Genomic DNA, 12,258 nt, shown 5'->3' with positions numbered 1-12,258 from the left:
AGGGCAAGAGAGAAAGTTCACGACCGGCTGTTAAGTCATGAAACCGGCCCAACTCCTCCCTCTCTCCTCTCTGGTGGGGGGGGGGTCTGGCTATCTGATCATCACCAAGGCGAGAGAGTCATGACACAGTTAAATATGAAATTAACTTAAATATGATTAGGCTGTAGTTTACTACAGTGTCTGTGAATAAATATTGATAATGAAAAGAAGTGGAGGGCGATCAACCAATGTGAGTCGAAGTGCAATCAAAAAATGCAATCATTGAAAAGGAAAAGGCACAACGCGCAAATAGGCTAGGCTACTATGGTGAGCCAGCGTTGCGCCTTTACATTTTCAATAAGTATGGATTACCCATTTATTTGTCTCTCCCTGCAAATCAACCTCCTAAAGGTAGGCTATAACCTATAGGACTATGCAAAATGTAGCAAGTGTCGCTGTCATCATTCTTGCTGCTTCCAGTTCAGTAGCCATACCTGCGAGATCAGGTGTGCGTGTGGTCTCAATTAAATAGAGTAGGCTATAGACTATGTATACATGGGCGGAGAAGCACGGGGCAGTTATCTTTCCAAGGAAATGTACTTCCTAAATAGGCCTATGATTAGGCTATAGTTTACTACATTGCCGCGGGTGGGAGTCAGACAGAATGCCAGAGGGTATGTGCAAGAGCAGGATGAAGAAATCGGTCCTTTGCAGACCTCTACTGTGCACCATGACAGTGAAGCCTGTAATGTTAGAGCTGTTTATTACTGTGCCAGTGTGAAAAGTAGGGAATTAGCTAGGGGAACTGACAGATCAATAACATTACATTGCCATACTGACTAATAAAACTCACATTACACTGAATAAAACGTCAGAATATTCATATTCAATCGTTTGGAAGATTGTTTCATCGTGATTCTTCAGGTCTAGTTTGATTGACGCAAAAATAATAGCTAATGTAAGTCAAATTACTTCTGAAACAGGTCAACACAAAGGCTACAAACAATTCCATACAAACAACTGCTGTTAGATAGTAATAATGGCCACCTATTATTACTATCTGACAGATAACTAGAGACTAGAGCTGGCTGTAGTAACTGTAATATTCATATGTGTCAACATACTGAATTGTAATTGGTTGCTTTCTACCGTCGTATCTTACTGCGCTATGACTGGTTAAGACCACCCAGGTCATGAGGTCATTACTACAGCTGATCATGGCCGGAGACACATGAACATGCCAGTTATAGCTAGCTAATAAAGAGCTTTGTTTAGAAAGAGCCTGTCATACTGCATTTTATTATTTTGTACAGAGCGTGCAAAACAATACATGGTGTCAGAGTAAAAGGACTAAAAGATGGATTTTGCTGGAGTTCCTTCACCTCGAATGGACTGGGGGTCTACAAACTTACCCGATGCATGGCGTAAGTACAAACAGTACGCGGAGCTAATGTTCACGGGTCCTCTGGAAGAAAGAGGAAAGTTGCAGCTACCTGCTCCTGTGGATTGGTGAAAAAGGGAGAGATATTTACAACACATGGACACTTACCGAGGCTGAATCAAAGGTACTGAAACATATGTTGTGCCAAAGACCAATACGATTTTCGCTAGGTACAAATTCCATGAGAAAGTACAGGGAGCAAGTGAATCGTTTGAACAGTTTGTGACTGAGATACGTCTGCTTGTGAAAAACTGTGATTATGCAAACAAGGATGAGATGGTCAGGGACCGTATTGTATTTGGAATACGCTCACTGCGAGTGAGATAGAAACTTTTGAAATATCGGGTCTGAGCTAACGCTGGACAAAGCTATCGACATAGCCAAATCTCACGAGCTAACACAGGTTCAGATGAAAACCATTTCGGGTGGCAGCACATCACGTGAAGAAGCAGTGTAGGCAGTCAGACGTCAAAGCACACCTCCGGTACCAAGAGAGTGTGCTTCAGAACAGAGAGAGACAGAAATCCAAAACAGAGCGACACAGACTCAAAATGCCCCAAAACAAGTGGATATTGTGGATGCAAAGTGCATGGCAAACAGTGTACTAAATGTGGAAAATGGAATCACTTTGCAAAAGTGTGCAGAACTTACGGTGGGAAAACAGTACACTGTGAAGATGAAATGTTAATCAAAGAGTCAAATGCTGATGAACTGTTTATTGATTCAGTGACACAGAAAAGTCAAATATCAGAGACCGAGCAAGTCTTTGCTGACATTGAGATAGGAACACAAACTAGACACTGGTGCAGAAGTAAACGTTATTCCTCTGAATAAATACCGCAGCTTGACATCTGAGTGCAAGCTACAGCCCACTATGCGCATACTGACTGGTTATGGTGGTGAACAGCTCCCAGTAAAAGGCACATGCACTTTCAAATACAAGGAAAGCAACATGATCTTGGACTTTTACGTTGTTGACACTCAAGCACCCGCAGCCTAGGCTTTAAAGCATGTTTACACATGGACCTCATCAAGCTAGTTTTATCAGTGACAGCACCAGTAGAGACAGAGAATGTAATGGAGGAGTCTTCTGATGTTTTTACAGGAATAGGACTATTCCCAGGAGAATGTACCATTCACCTTGACCCAGACGCAACCCCTGTGGTCTACCCACCGAGAAAGATTTCCCTTGCTCTCCGCGCCCGTCTGAAGAAAGAGTTGGAGAGCATGGAGCAATCTGACATCATCACCAAGGTTACAGAACCGACAGATTGGGTAAACACATTAGTGGTGGTGGAGAAACCATGTACAGGCAAGCTCAGAGTATGTCTCAACCCAAGAGACTTGAACAAGGCTATCAAACTCCCCTATTACCCCTTACCGACGCTAGATAGCATCACACACAAGCTAGCGGGAGCACGCTACTTCCGTGTCATGGATGCCAGATCAGGCTACTGGGCTATCAAGTTCACAAAAGAGTCATCTAAGCTCACAACGTTCAACACACCGTTTGGACGCTACAGGTTTGGTCGCCTGCCTTTTGGGACTTTCTCAGTCCAAGACGAGTTTCAGCGAATGATCAATGAGGTGTACGAAGGCCTCAATGGAGTTGTGGCAATTGTGGACGACATCCTTGTCTATGGTCGAACTAAAGAGGAACACGACAGAAGAGCACAGTCGACATTGCTTTCCAGAAAGTGAAAGACTTGATCACAAGAGAACCAGGACCAATCCTTGCCTACTACGACCCCAACAAAGAGCTCAGACTCCAAGTAGACGAGTCAAAGTATGGACTGGGTGCAGTGCTACTGCAGAAGGAAAGCCCATCGGCTATGCTTCCAAATCTCTCACAGACTGTGAAACCAAGTACGCTCAAATCGAAAAGGAGCTGTAAGCCATTCTGTTCGGATGTAAGCGTTTCCATCAGTACGTCTATGAACAACAAGTTATTGTGGAATCCGACCACAAGCCCCTCGAGGTCAATCATGATGAAACCGCTAGCCGCAGCCTCACCAAGGCTACAGAGAATGATCTCTGTAGATACGACTTCACAATCACTCACCGTCCAGGCGAAGACATCCATGTCGCAGACACACTCTCCAGGAAGTTTCTTACCTACAAGGACAGCAGCCTCAGTGAAGGCATGGACATGCAGGTGCACACTGTGTACAATGACTTACCAGTTAGTGACACAAAACTAAAGGAGATCTGAGCAGAAACAGAAAAGGACACACAATTCACACAGCTGAGGAAAGTCATACAGGATGCGTGGCCTGAGGAGAGGAGAAAATGACCTTTGAGTTCCTCATAGTTCCGGAAACATTGTGATGAACTATCACAGATCAACTGAATAATTTTCAAAGGAGAGAAAATCATCATTCCTACCAGTCTCAGAGAAGAGATTTTGACAAAGATCCATGCTGGACACATCCATGCTGGGCATGGAAAACTGCAAACAGAGAGCACAGGATATTTTGTTTCGGCCTGGATGTTACCTCACTGTATCCCAGTCCGACCCTGGCAGGTTGTGGCAACCGATCTGTTCACCTGGAACAATGAGGACTACATCATAACAATGGACTACTACAGCAGATACTTAAGAACTCAACAAGCTTCACAGCACCACATCTGCAGCTGTGATCCACAAGCTGAAAGCAGCCTTTGCCAAGCTTGGCATTTTAAAGATTTTAATATCTGACAATGGCCACTGTTAGAAATCAGAGTTTGAATCCTCCACAAAAGCATGGGAGTTCACACACGTCACCAGAAGCCCACATTACCCTCAAAGTAATGGCATTGCTAAAGCACTCATGGACAAAGCAAAAGCAGAGGAGAGACCCCTACCTCAGTCTCCTTGAATACCGCAACACTCCAGTTGACAACTTCAAATCACCAGCCCAGCTGTTGATGAGCCGCAGACTCCCGTCCCCCCACCCGTCCCCCCATCCCCCCCGTAGCTAAGATGGAGAGAAGTCTGTCTATAATGAAGCGATACTCTGCCTTCTTAACAACTCTATCAACAAGGCAGGTCCTACAGGCCCTAGTTTTGTCCCACCTTGACTACTGTTCAGTCGTGTGGTCAGGTGCCACAAGGACTTAGGAAATTTGCAACTGGCTCAGAACAGGGCAGCACGGCTGGCCCTTGGATGTACACAGAGAGCTAATATTAATAATATGAATGTCATTCTCTCCTGGCTGAAAGTGGAGGAGAGATTGACTTCATCACTACTTTTATTTATGAGAGGTATTGACATGTTGAATGCACCGAGCTGTCTGTCTAAACTACTGGCACACAGCTCGGACACCCATGCATACCCCACAAGACATGTCAGAAGAGGTCTCTTCACAGTCCCCAAGTCCAGAACAGACTATGGGAGGCACACAGTACTGCATAGAGCCATGACTACATGAAACTCTATTCCACATCAAGTAACTGACTCCAAGCAGTAAAAGTATATTTCAAAAACGGATTAAAATCACCTTATGGAACAGTGGGGACTGTGAAGCAACACAAACATTGGCACAGACACATGCATACACACACACACGATAACATATGCATTATACATACACATGGATTTAGTACTGTAGATATGTGGTAGTGGTGGAGTAGGGGCCTGAGGGCTCACAGTGTGTTGTGAAATCTGTGAATGTATTGTAATGTAATGGGGATCTATAATAAATACAAATACAAATAGGAAAAGACACGTCATGGCACAAATTTACACAAAGAGGGCAGTTCGGTTTTGTCACTTCAAGCACAAATATATACAACTTTGACTAAAAAGATGTCTTATTGACTTACATCGTTATGCAACATCATGGGTAAGCTCTGGGCATCTCCTTTCAGATCGAAAAAGTGGATTTCAACTGGTGTGGGGTTTAAGTGCAATATAATGCAGTCCATTATAAAACATTCCCCCCAACCAAGTACCATTTAGCACTCTGCTAGTTCTTAAAGTGTGTAACCTATGGGAGAACACGGTTTCCCCTCCCCCAACTCAAGCGCGCTAACCACGACCCCATCAGAGTTCAACTCCTTGAGGGAGTTCATAACACTCTTATCAAGGCTATTCTTCTGAAAATCCAGGATGTGTCTTTTAATTTCCATGTCAAAATGCCTGAGGAGCACAGTGGTCAATAGTAAACATGGCGTTTTCACAGCAATCTGACCTGTAATATGCACTATGACCTGGCAACATTCCATGTAAGACAGTGACAATGCAAACCAAGTGGGAACCCCGATGAGGAATGTTAAGGCTCGACCCCCTTGCTTGGTTCCCCTTAATAATACATTTTTTTAAAGATAGTGTCTGCCTGCGTGCAGGTCCAGGCCTGGGGAACCATTTCTATGGGCTAAAGATCATAGGCTGCTTTTACACAGGCAGCCCTATTTTGATCTTTTGCCCAATTATTTGTCAAAAGACCAATTGGTGGGGAAAAAATATCAGAATTGGGCTGCCTGCGTAAACGCAGCCAAAGGCAGGCAAATGTTGTGTGCATGCAACCAATACACATGCTCTATTATAATGACCTACAGGGTTGACCCTGATACACTGTCTTACCCCCATTATTCAAAATCAAATCAAATCACATTTAATTGGTTACATACACGTGTTTAGCAGATGTTTTTGCAGGTGTAGCGAAATGCTTGTGTTTCTAGCTCCGACAGTACAGTAATATCTAACAATATCTAACAATTTCACAACATATACCCAATACACACATCTAAGTAAAGGAATAAAGAATATATAAATATATGGATGAGCAATGTCAGAGCGGCATAGACTAAGATACAGTAAAATATAATAGAATACAGTATATACAGTTGAAGTCGGAGGTTTACATACACCTTAGACAAATACATTTAAACGCAGTTTTTCACAATTCATGACATTTAATCCAAGTAAAAATTAGGATCACCACTTTATTTTAAGAATGTGAAATGTCAGAATAATAGTAGAGAGAATGATTTATTTCAGCTTTTATTTCTTTCATCACATTCCCAGTGGGTCAGAAGTTTACATACACTCAATTAGTATTTGGTAGCATTGCCTTTAAATTGTTCAACTTGGGTCAAACATTTCGGGTAGCCTTCCACAAGCTTCCCACAATAAGTTGGGTGAATTTTAGCCCATTCCTCCTGACAGAGCTGGTGTTACTGAGTCAGGTTTGTAGGCCTCTTTGCTCGCACACGCTTTTTCAGTTCTGCCCACAAATGTTCTATAGGATTGAAGTCAGGGCTTTGTGATGGCCACTCCAGTACCTTGACATGTTGTCCTTAAGCCATTTTGCCACAACTTTGGAAGTATGCTTGGGGTCATTGTCCATTTGGAAGACCCATTTGCAACCAAGCTTTAACTTCCTGACTTTGTCTTGAGATGTTGCTTCAATATATCCACATCATTTCCTTTCTCATGATGCCATCTATTTTGTGAAGTGCACCAGTCCCTCCTGCAGCAAAGCATCCCCACAACATGATGCTGCCACCCCCGTGCTTCACGGTTGGGATGGTGTTCTTCGGCTTGCAAGCATCCCCCTTTTTCCTCCAAACATATCGATGGTCATTATGGCCAAACAGTTCTATTTTTGTTTCCCTGTTTCCCTGTGGCTCAGTTGGTAGAGCATGGGGTTTGCAACGCCAGCATGGTGTGTGCAATGCCAGGGTTGTGGGTTCAATTCCCACGGGGGGCCAGTACAAAAACAAAATGCATGAAATGAAATGTATGTATTGACTACTGTAAGTCGCTCTGGATAAGAGCGTCTGCTAAATGACTAAAATGTAAATGTAAAAAAATGTTTCATCAGACCAGAGGACATTTCTCCAAAAAGTACGATCTTTGTGCCCATGTGCAATTGCAAACCGTAGTCTGGCTTTTTTATGGCGGTTTTGGAGCAGTGGCTTCTTACTTGCTGAGCGGCCCTTCAGGTTATGTCGATATAGGACTCGTTTTACTGTGGATATAGATACTTTTGTACCGGTTTCCTCCAGCATCTTCACAAGGTGCCATACAACTCTCCTTCCATGGCCTCCAACTGCTCTTAAAACTAAATGCACGCTAAATGCACTAAATGCACGCTATTCAATCGATCACTGCCCGCACGTGCTCGCCCGTCCAGCATCACTACTCTGGACGGCTCTGACTTAGAATACGTGGACAACTACAAATACCTAGGTGTCTGGTTAGGCTGTAAACTCTCCTTCCAGACTCACATTAAGCATCTCCAATCCAAAATTAAATCTAGAATCGGCTTCCTATATCGCAATAAAGCATCCTTCACTCATGCTGCCAAACATACCCTCGTAAAACTGACCATCCTACCGATCCTCGACTTCGGTGATGTCATTTATAAAATAGCCTCAAACACTCTACTCAACAAATTGGATGAAGTCTATCACAGTGCCATCTGTTTTGTCACCAAAGCCCCATACACTACCCACCATTGCGACCTGTACGCTCTCATTGGTTGGCCCTCGCTTCATACTCGTCGCCAAACACACTGGCTACAGGTTATCTACAAGTCTCTGCTAGGTAAAGCCCAGCCTTATCTCAGCTCACTGGTCACCATAGCAGCACCCACTCGTAGCACACACTCCAGCAGGTATATCTCACTGGTCACCCCCAACGCCAATTCCTCCTTTGGTCGTCTTTCCTTCCAGTTCTCTGCTGCCAATGACTAGAATGAACTGCAAAAATCTCTGAAGCTGGAGACTCATATCTCCCTCACTAGCTTTAAGCACCAGCTGTCAGAGCAGCTCACAGATCACTGCACCTGTACATAGCCCATCTGTAAACAGCCCATCTATCTACCTACCTCATCCCCACACTGTATTTATTTATTTATCTTGCTCCTTTGCACCCCAGTATCTCTACTTGCACATTCATCTTCTACACATCTACCATTCCAGTGTTTAATTGCTATACTGTAATTACTTCACCACCATGGCCTATTTATTGCCTTAACTTACCTCATTTGCACTCACTGTATATAGACTTTTCGTTTTCTTTTCTTCTACTGTATTATTGACTATGTTTTGTTTATTCCATGTGTAACTCTGTGTTGTTGTATGTGTCGAATTGCTATGCTTTATCTTGGCCAGGTCGCAGTTGCAAATGAGAACTTGTTCTCAACTAGCCTACCTGGTTAAATAAAGGTGAAATAAAAAAGAAATTAAAAAAAAAGGTCCTTTGCTGTTGTTCTAGGATTGATTTGCACTTTTCTCACCAAAGTACGTTAATCTCTAGGAGACAGAAGGCGTCTTCTACCTGAGCGGTATGACGACTGCGTGGTCCCATGGTGTTTATACTGGCATACTATTGTTTGTACAGATGAACGTGGTACCTTCAGGCGTTTGGAAATTGCTCCCAAGGATGAACCAGACTTGTGGTCTACAATCATTTTTCTGAGGTCTTGGCTGATTTCTTTTGATTTTTCCATGATGTCAAGCAAAGAGGCAATGAGTTTGAAGGTAGGCCTTGAAATACATCCACAGGTACACCTCAAATTGACTCAAATGATGTCAGAAGCTTCTAAAGCCATGACAAAATGTTCTGGAATTTTCCAAGCAGTTTACAGGTGCAGTCAACTTAGTGTATGTAAACTTCTGACCCACTGGAATTATGATACAGTGAATTATAAATGAAATAATCTGCCTGTAAACAATTGTTGGAAAAATTACTTGTATCATGCACAAAGTAGATGTCCTAACCGACTTGCCAAAACTATAGTTTGTTAAGAAGAAATCTGTGGAGTGGTTGAAAAATGAGTTTTAATGACTGCAACATAAGTGTATGTAAACTTCCAACTTCAAGTGTTTGTATACCAAAAGTTTTAGGGTCCATACACAGATCGGCTACATAGCTAGCTACACATCCATAGGAATACAGTTATTTTCATCCTCCACTGCACAATAAGCAAGAAAATAGTTAGCTATGTTACTTCATTTGCATGGCAAATATCAGCAAGGCAAGCTTACAAAATAGTATATTCAATTAGCAGGAAAATCTTTAGCTAGCTAGATTCTTTACATCCACTGTTTCACAAGACGACCGCCTGGTTTGCTGGTTGTTTCAGGAGTCTCTAAAACATTAAACAACCAGAATTACAATTTCATACTCATGTTACAACACACATAAAGCTAGCCAGTTAGCTGGCTAATGTTAGCTAGTCAGCTAGCTTGCTAAATCGCGTCTTTCGTAAACTAACTTTATGACAAAAAAATATGCATAATCGTTTGTCTCCACGTTAACCAACATATTCCTCTGAACTGTACATTTTTTTTGCATGATTCATTATGGCATTATAATCACATTTGCTTCCATCCTAGTATTTTTGTCAACCATCTTTGCTGAAGAAAGTTTCCAGCCTTGGGTCACATAGCATCAAATTCGTCATGGAAACCACTCAATATGATTGGTCATCACCCAGCGGTTGCCGCTGGTGATTTGCATAAAGTTGGGAAAAGTTCATCTTTTACACCGCCTCCCACGCCACCTTCGAGCTGCTCAAAGGTCCCCGCCCTCTTCGCTTCTCACCGCTTTCCTTCCATCGAAAGTAATGGGAAGCGGTGTTTCACCACGCAGCACCGCGTGCTAGTGAACACAGGGCATTAACTGCTTAATGTCATCTTGTCTTTTAGCATGATATTAGGCCTATGTGTGCAATTAGTTTTGAAAGGCTATAGTTTAGGTGTGGCTTATTGTATGGCTGCATTCCGAATACACTTGACACTTGTATGTTGTAGTGGAGACCAATATCTATCTTGTGTTATTAAGCTATATAAAACAATGGGTTGTTGATGTGAATGGATGCATTTCAGATACAATTTTGCACATTTGAATGTTGCAGTAATAGGACCTATAGGCCTACAGTAGCAGTAGGACATTTACTAATATTCTGTCTGGTGCTTTTAGCGAGCGAGAGAGGGAGTATGGTTTTAATAGCTGGCACTGCTCTGAATTACTCGACTGCCCTGCATGGAGAGAAAGGGAACTGCGGGTTTTCAGTGAACATATCTAAATCACAAGGCTCATTTGAGTTTCCTGATGCGCAGAGAAAATAATTCAAGACAAAAGAGTGATCAAATAAAGATCTGACATCTGTACCATGACAAATACTGCAAATAAGGTTTAATGACAATAGCAGCATCACACGGGTGAGTGGATCTGGGACGCCACTTTCTGGCCATGCTAGAGAGGACAGAACAGCAGGACTATATGGCACGTTCTATTCTAATTCTGTCCTCTCTTCCATGGACATTTAGTGGCCCCTCTTTCCCTTCTCTCTCTTTCTTCCAGCTTGATTGGTTAATTGATTGCTAGATTAATTTACTAATCCTTGCTCTCTCTTCCAGCTTTCTTGCTTGATTCCTTGATTGACTGACTGACTGACTTATTGCTCCCTTTCTCTCTCCCATCCAGCGGTGCTGTCAGTGCTGGGTAATGCTGCGTTCCTGCTGACCTCAGCACTGCGACCGACTCAGCTCAAGGCCCCGGAGCTCCTGACAGTCAACCTGGCTGTGACGGACATCGGCATGGCTCTCAGCATGTACCCCCTGTCCATTGCCTCTTTCTTCAACCACGCCTGGATCGGAGGGAATTCCTCCTGCCTCTACTATGGCCTGATGGGAATGATCTTCAGTACGGCCAGCATCATGACCCTGGCTGTCATGGGTCTGGTACGATACCTGGTGACAGGAAACCCACCCAAAACAGGTATGGCGGTGAGTCCGTCAGTTGAGCACAGTTTTCCTTTTTTATGCAAGCTGGGTTGAAAAAGTGCGGTAGGGTGGCTGGTTGATAGAGGAGGTTGTTTGGTAAACTCCAATATGTTTGTGTGATATAACAAACCTTCCCTGAGATCTGACGAGTCGTGTTAGCCCCCACAGATAATAATGTTTCAGTGCAGTTAATTAGAAGAAGATGAAAACCCCCCCCAAGACACATTTTTGATTGATCAAATTTGACTAGGAGGTTCACTCCACACCTCTGATTTCCATGTAGGTCTAAACCAAACATTACTAAACCCCGAAGGCACTTCTCTCCATGAGGACCGAGGCTCTAAGGCCCTGATTTAGGATCCGCAGGCTTTCTTTTAGCTTTTTTTCTATATTATATTTTATAAAAGCCTCCGCTCTTCTGGGAAGGCGATGTTGGAACATTGCTGCGGAGACTTGCTTTCATTCAACCACAAGAGCATTAGTGAGGTCGGGCACTGACGTTGGGTGATTAGGCCTGGTTCACAGTCAGCATTCCAATTCATCCCAAAACTGTTCAATGGGGTTGAGGTCAGGGCTCTGTGAAGGCCAGTCAAGTTCTTCCACACTGATCTCGACAAACCATTTCTTTATGATCCTCGCTTTGTGCACAGGAGCACATTGTCATGCTGAAACAGGAAACGGTCTTCCCCAAACGGTGCCACAAATTTGGAAGCACAGAATCGTCTAGAATGTCATTGTATGCTGTAGTGTTAAGACTTCCCTTCACTGGAACTAGGGGTCCTAGCCCGAACCATGAAAAACAGCCTGTTAAAGGAATTTTATATCTTGATGATAATAATCAATAATCAATTCGCCTTGACTAATGCCCAAGGTTTGTAAGACAACGGGTTAAATAATTAGGCAAGGACTCAGCTTTCTGCAAAAGGTTTCTGTAGCTTTATTCATGAGAACGTTCTGGCGTCAGGATAACAAAACAGTCATTTTATAGTTCTTGCTTACTTACGCACATGCATTTACACACAAACTGTTGGTGACCTGCAACCCCCCTTGACTTCTCACGCTGTTTATCACATTCTAGCTCAGCCTGTTCCTTTCCCTCAAGGTTAGGAACCCTTTG

The 12,258-nt window shown here is 43.2% G+C and overlaps 1 protein-coding gene across 2 annotated transcripts in view; it reads left to right on the top strand.

The window, feature by feature from the left end:
- Positions 1-1,194: 1,194 nt before the first annotated feature.
- LOC106571775 (opsin-5) overlaps positions 1,195-12,258 on the top strand; it is a 32,003-nt gene continuing 20,939 nt past the window's right edge. The window contains exons 1-2 of one of the 2 annotated variants that reach the window (XM_045695883.1): positions 1,195-1,403; positions 10,843-11,136. In XM_045695883.1, the coding sequence (XP_045551839.1) occupies positions 1,337-1,403; positions 10,843-11,136 (361 nt within the window). In that variant the 5' untranslated portion in view covers positions 1,195-1,336. Of the gene's footprint in view, positions 1,545-10,842; positions 11,137-12,258 lie in introns of both variants that reach the window. The other variant, XM_045695884.1, reaches the window with a different exon arrangement.

This window comes from Salmo salar, chromosome ssa15, assembly GCF_905237065.1.
Source record: "Salmo salar chromosome ssa15, Ssal_v3.1, whole genome shotgun sequence".
Taxonomy (NCBI): domain Eukaryota; kingdom Metazoa; phylum Chordata; class Actinopteri; order Salmoniformes; family Salmonidae; genus Salmo; species Salmo salar.
Note: the sequence above shows the minus strand (reverse complement) of the source record. Positions and strands in the feature narration are given on the sequence as shown.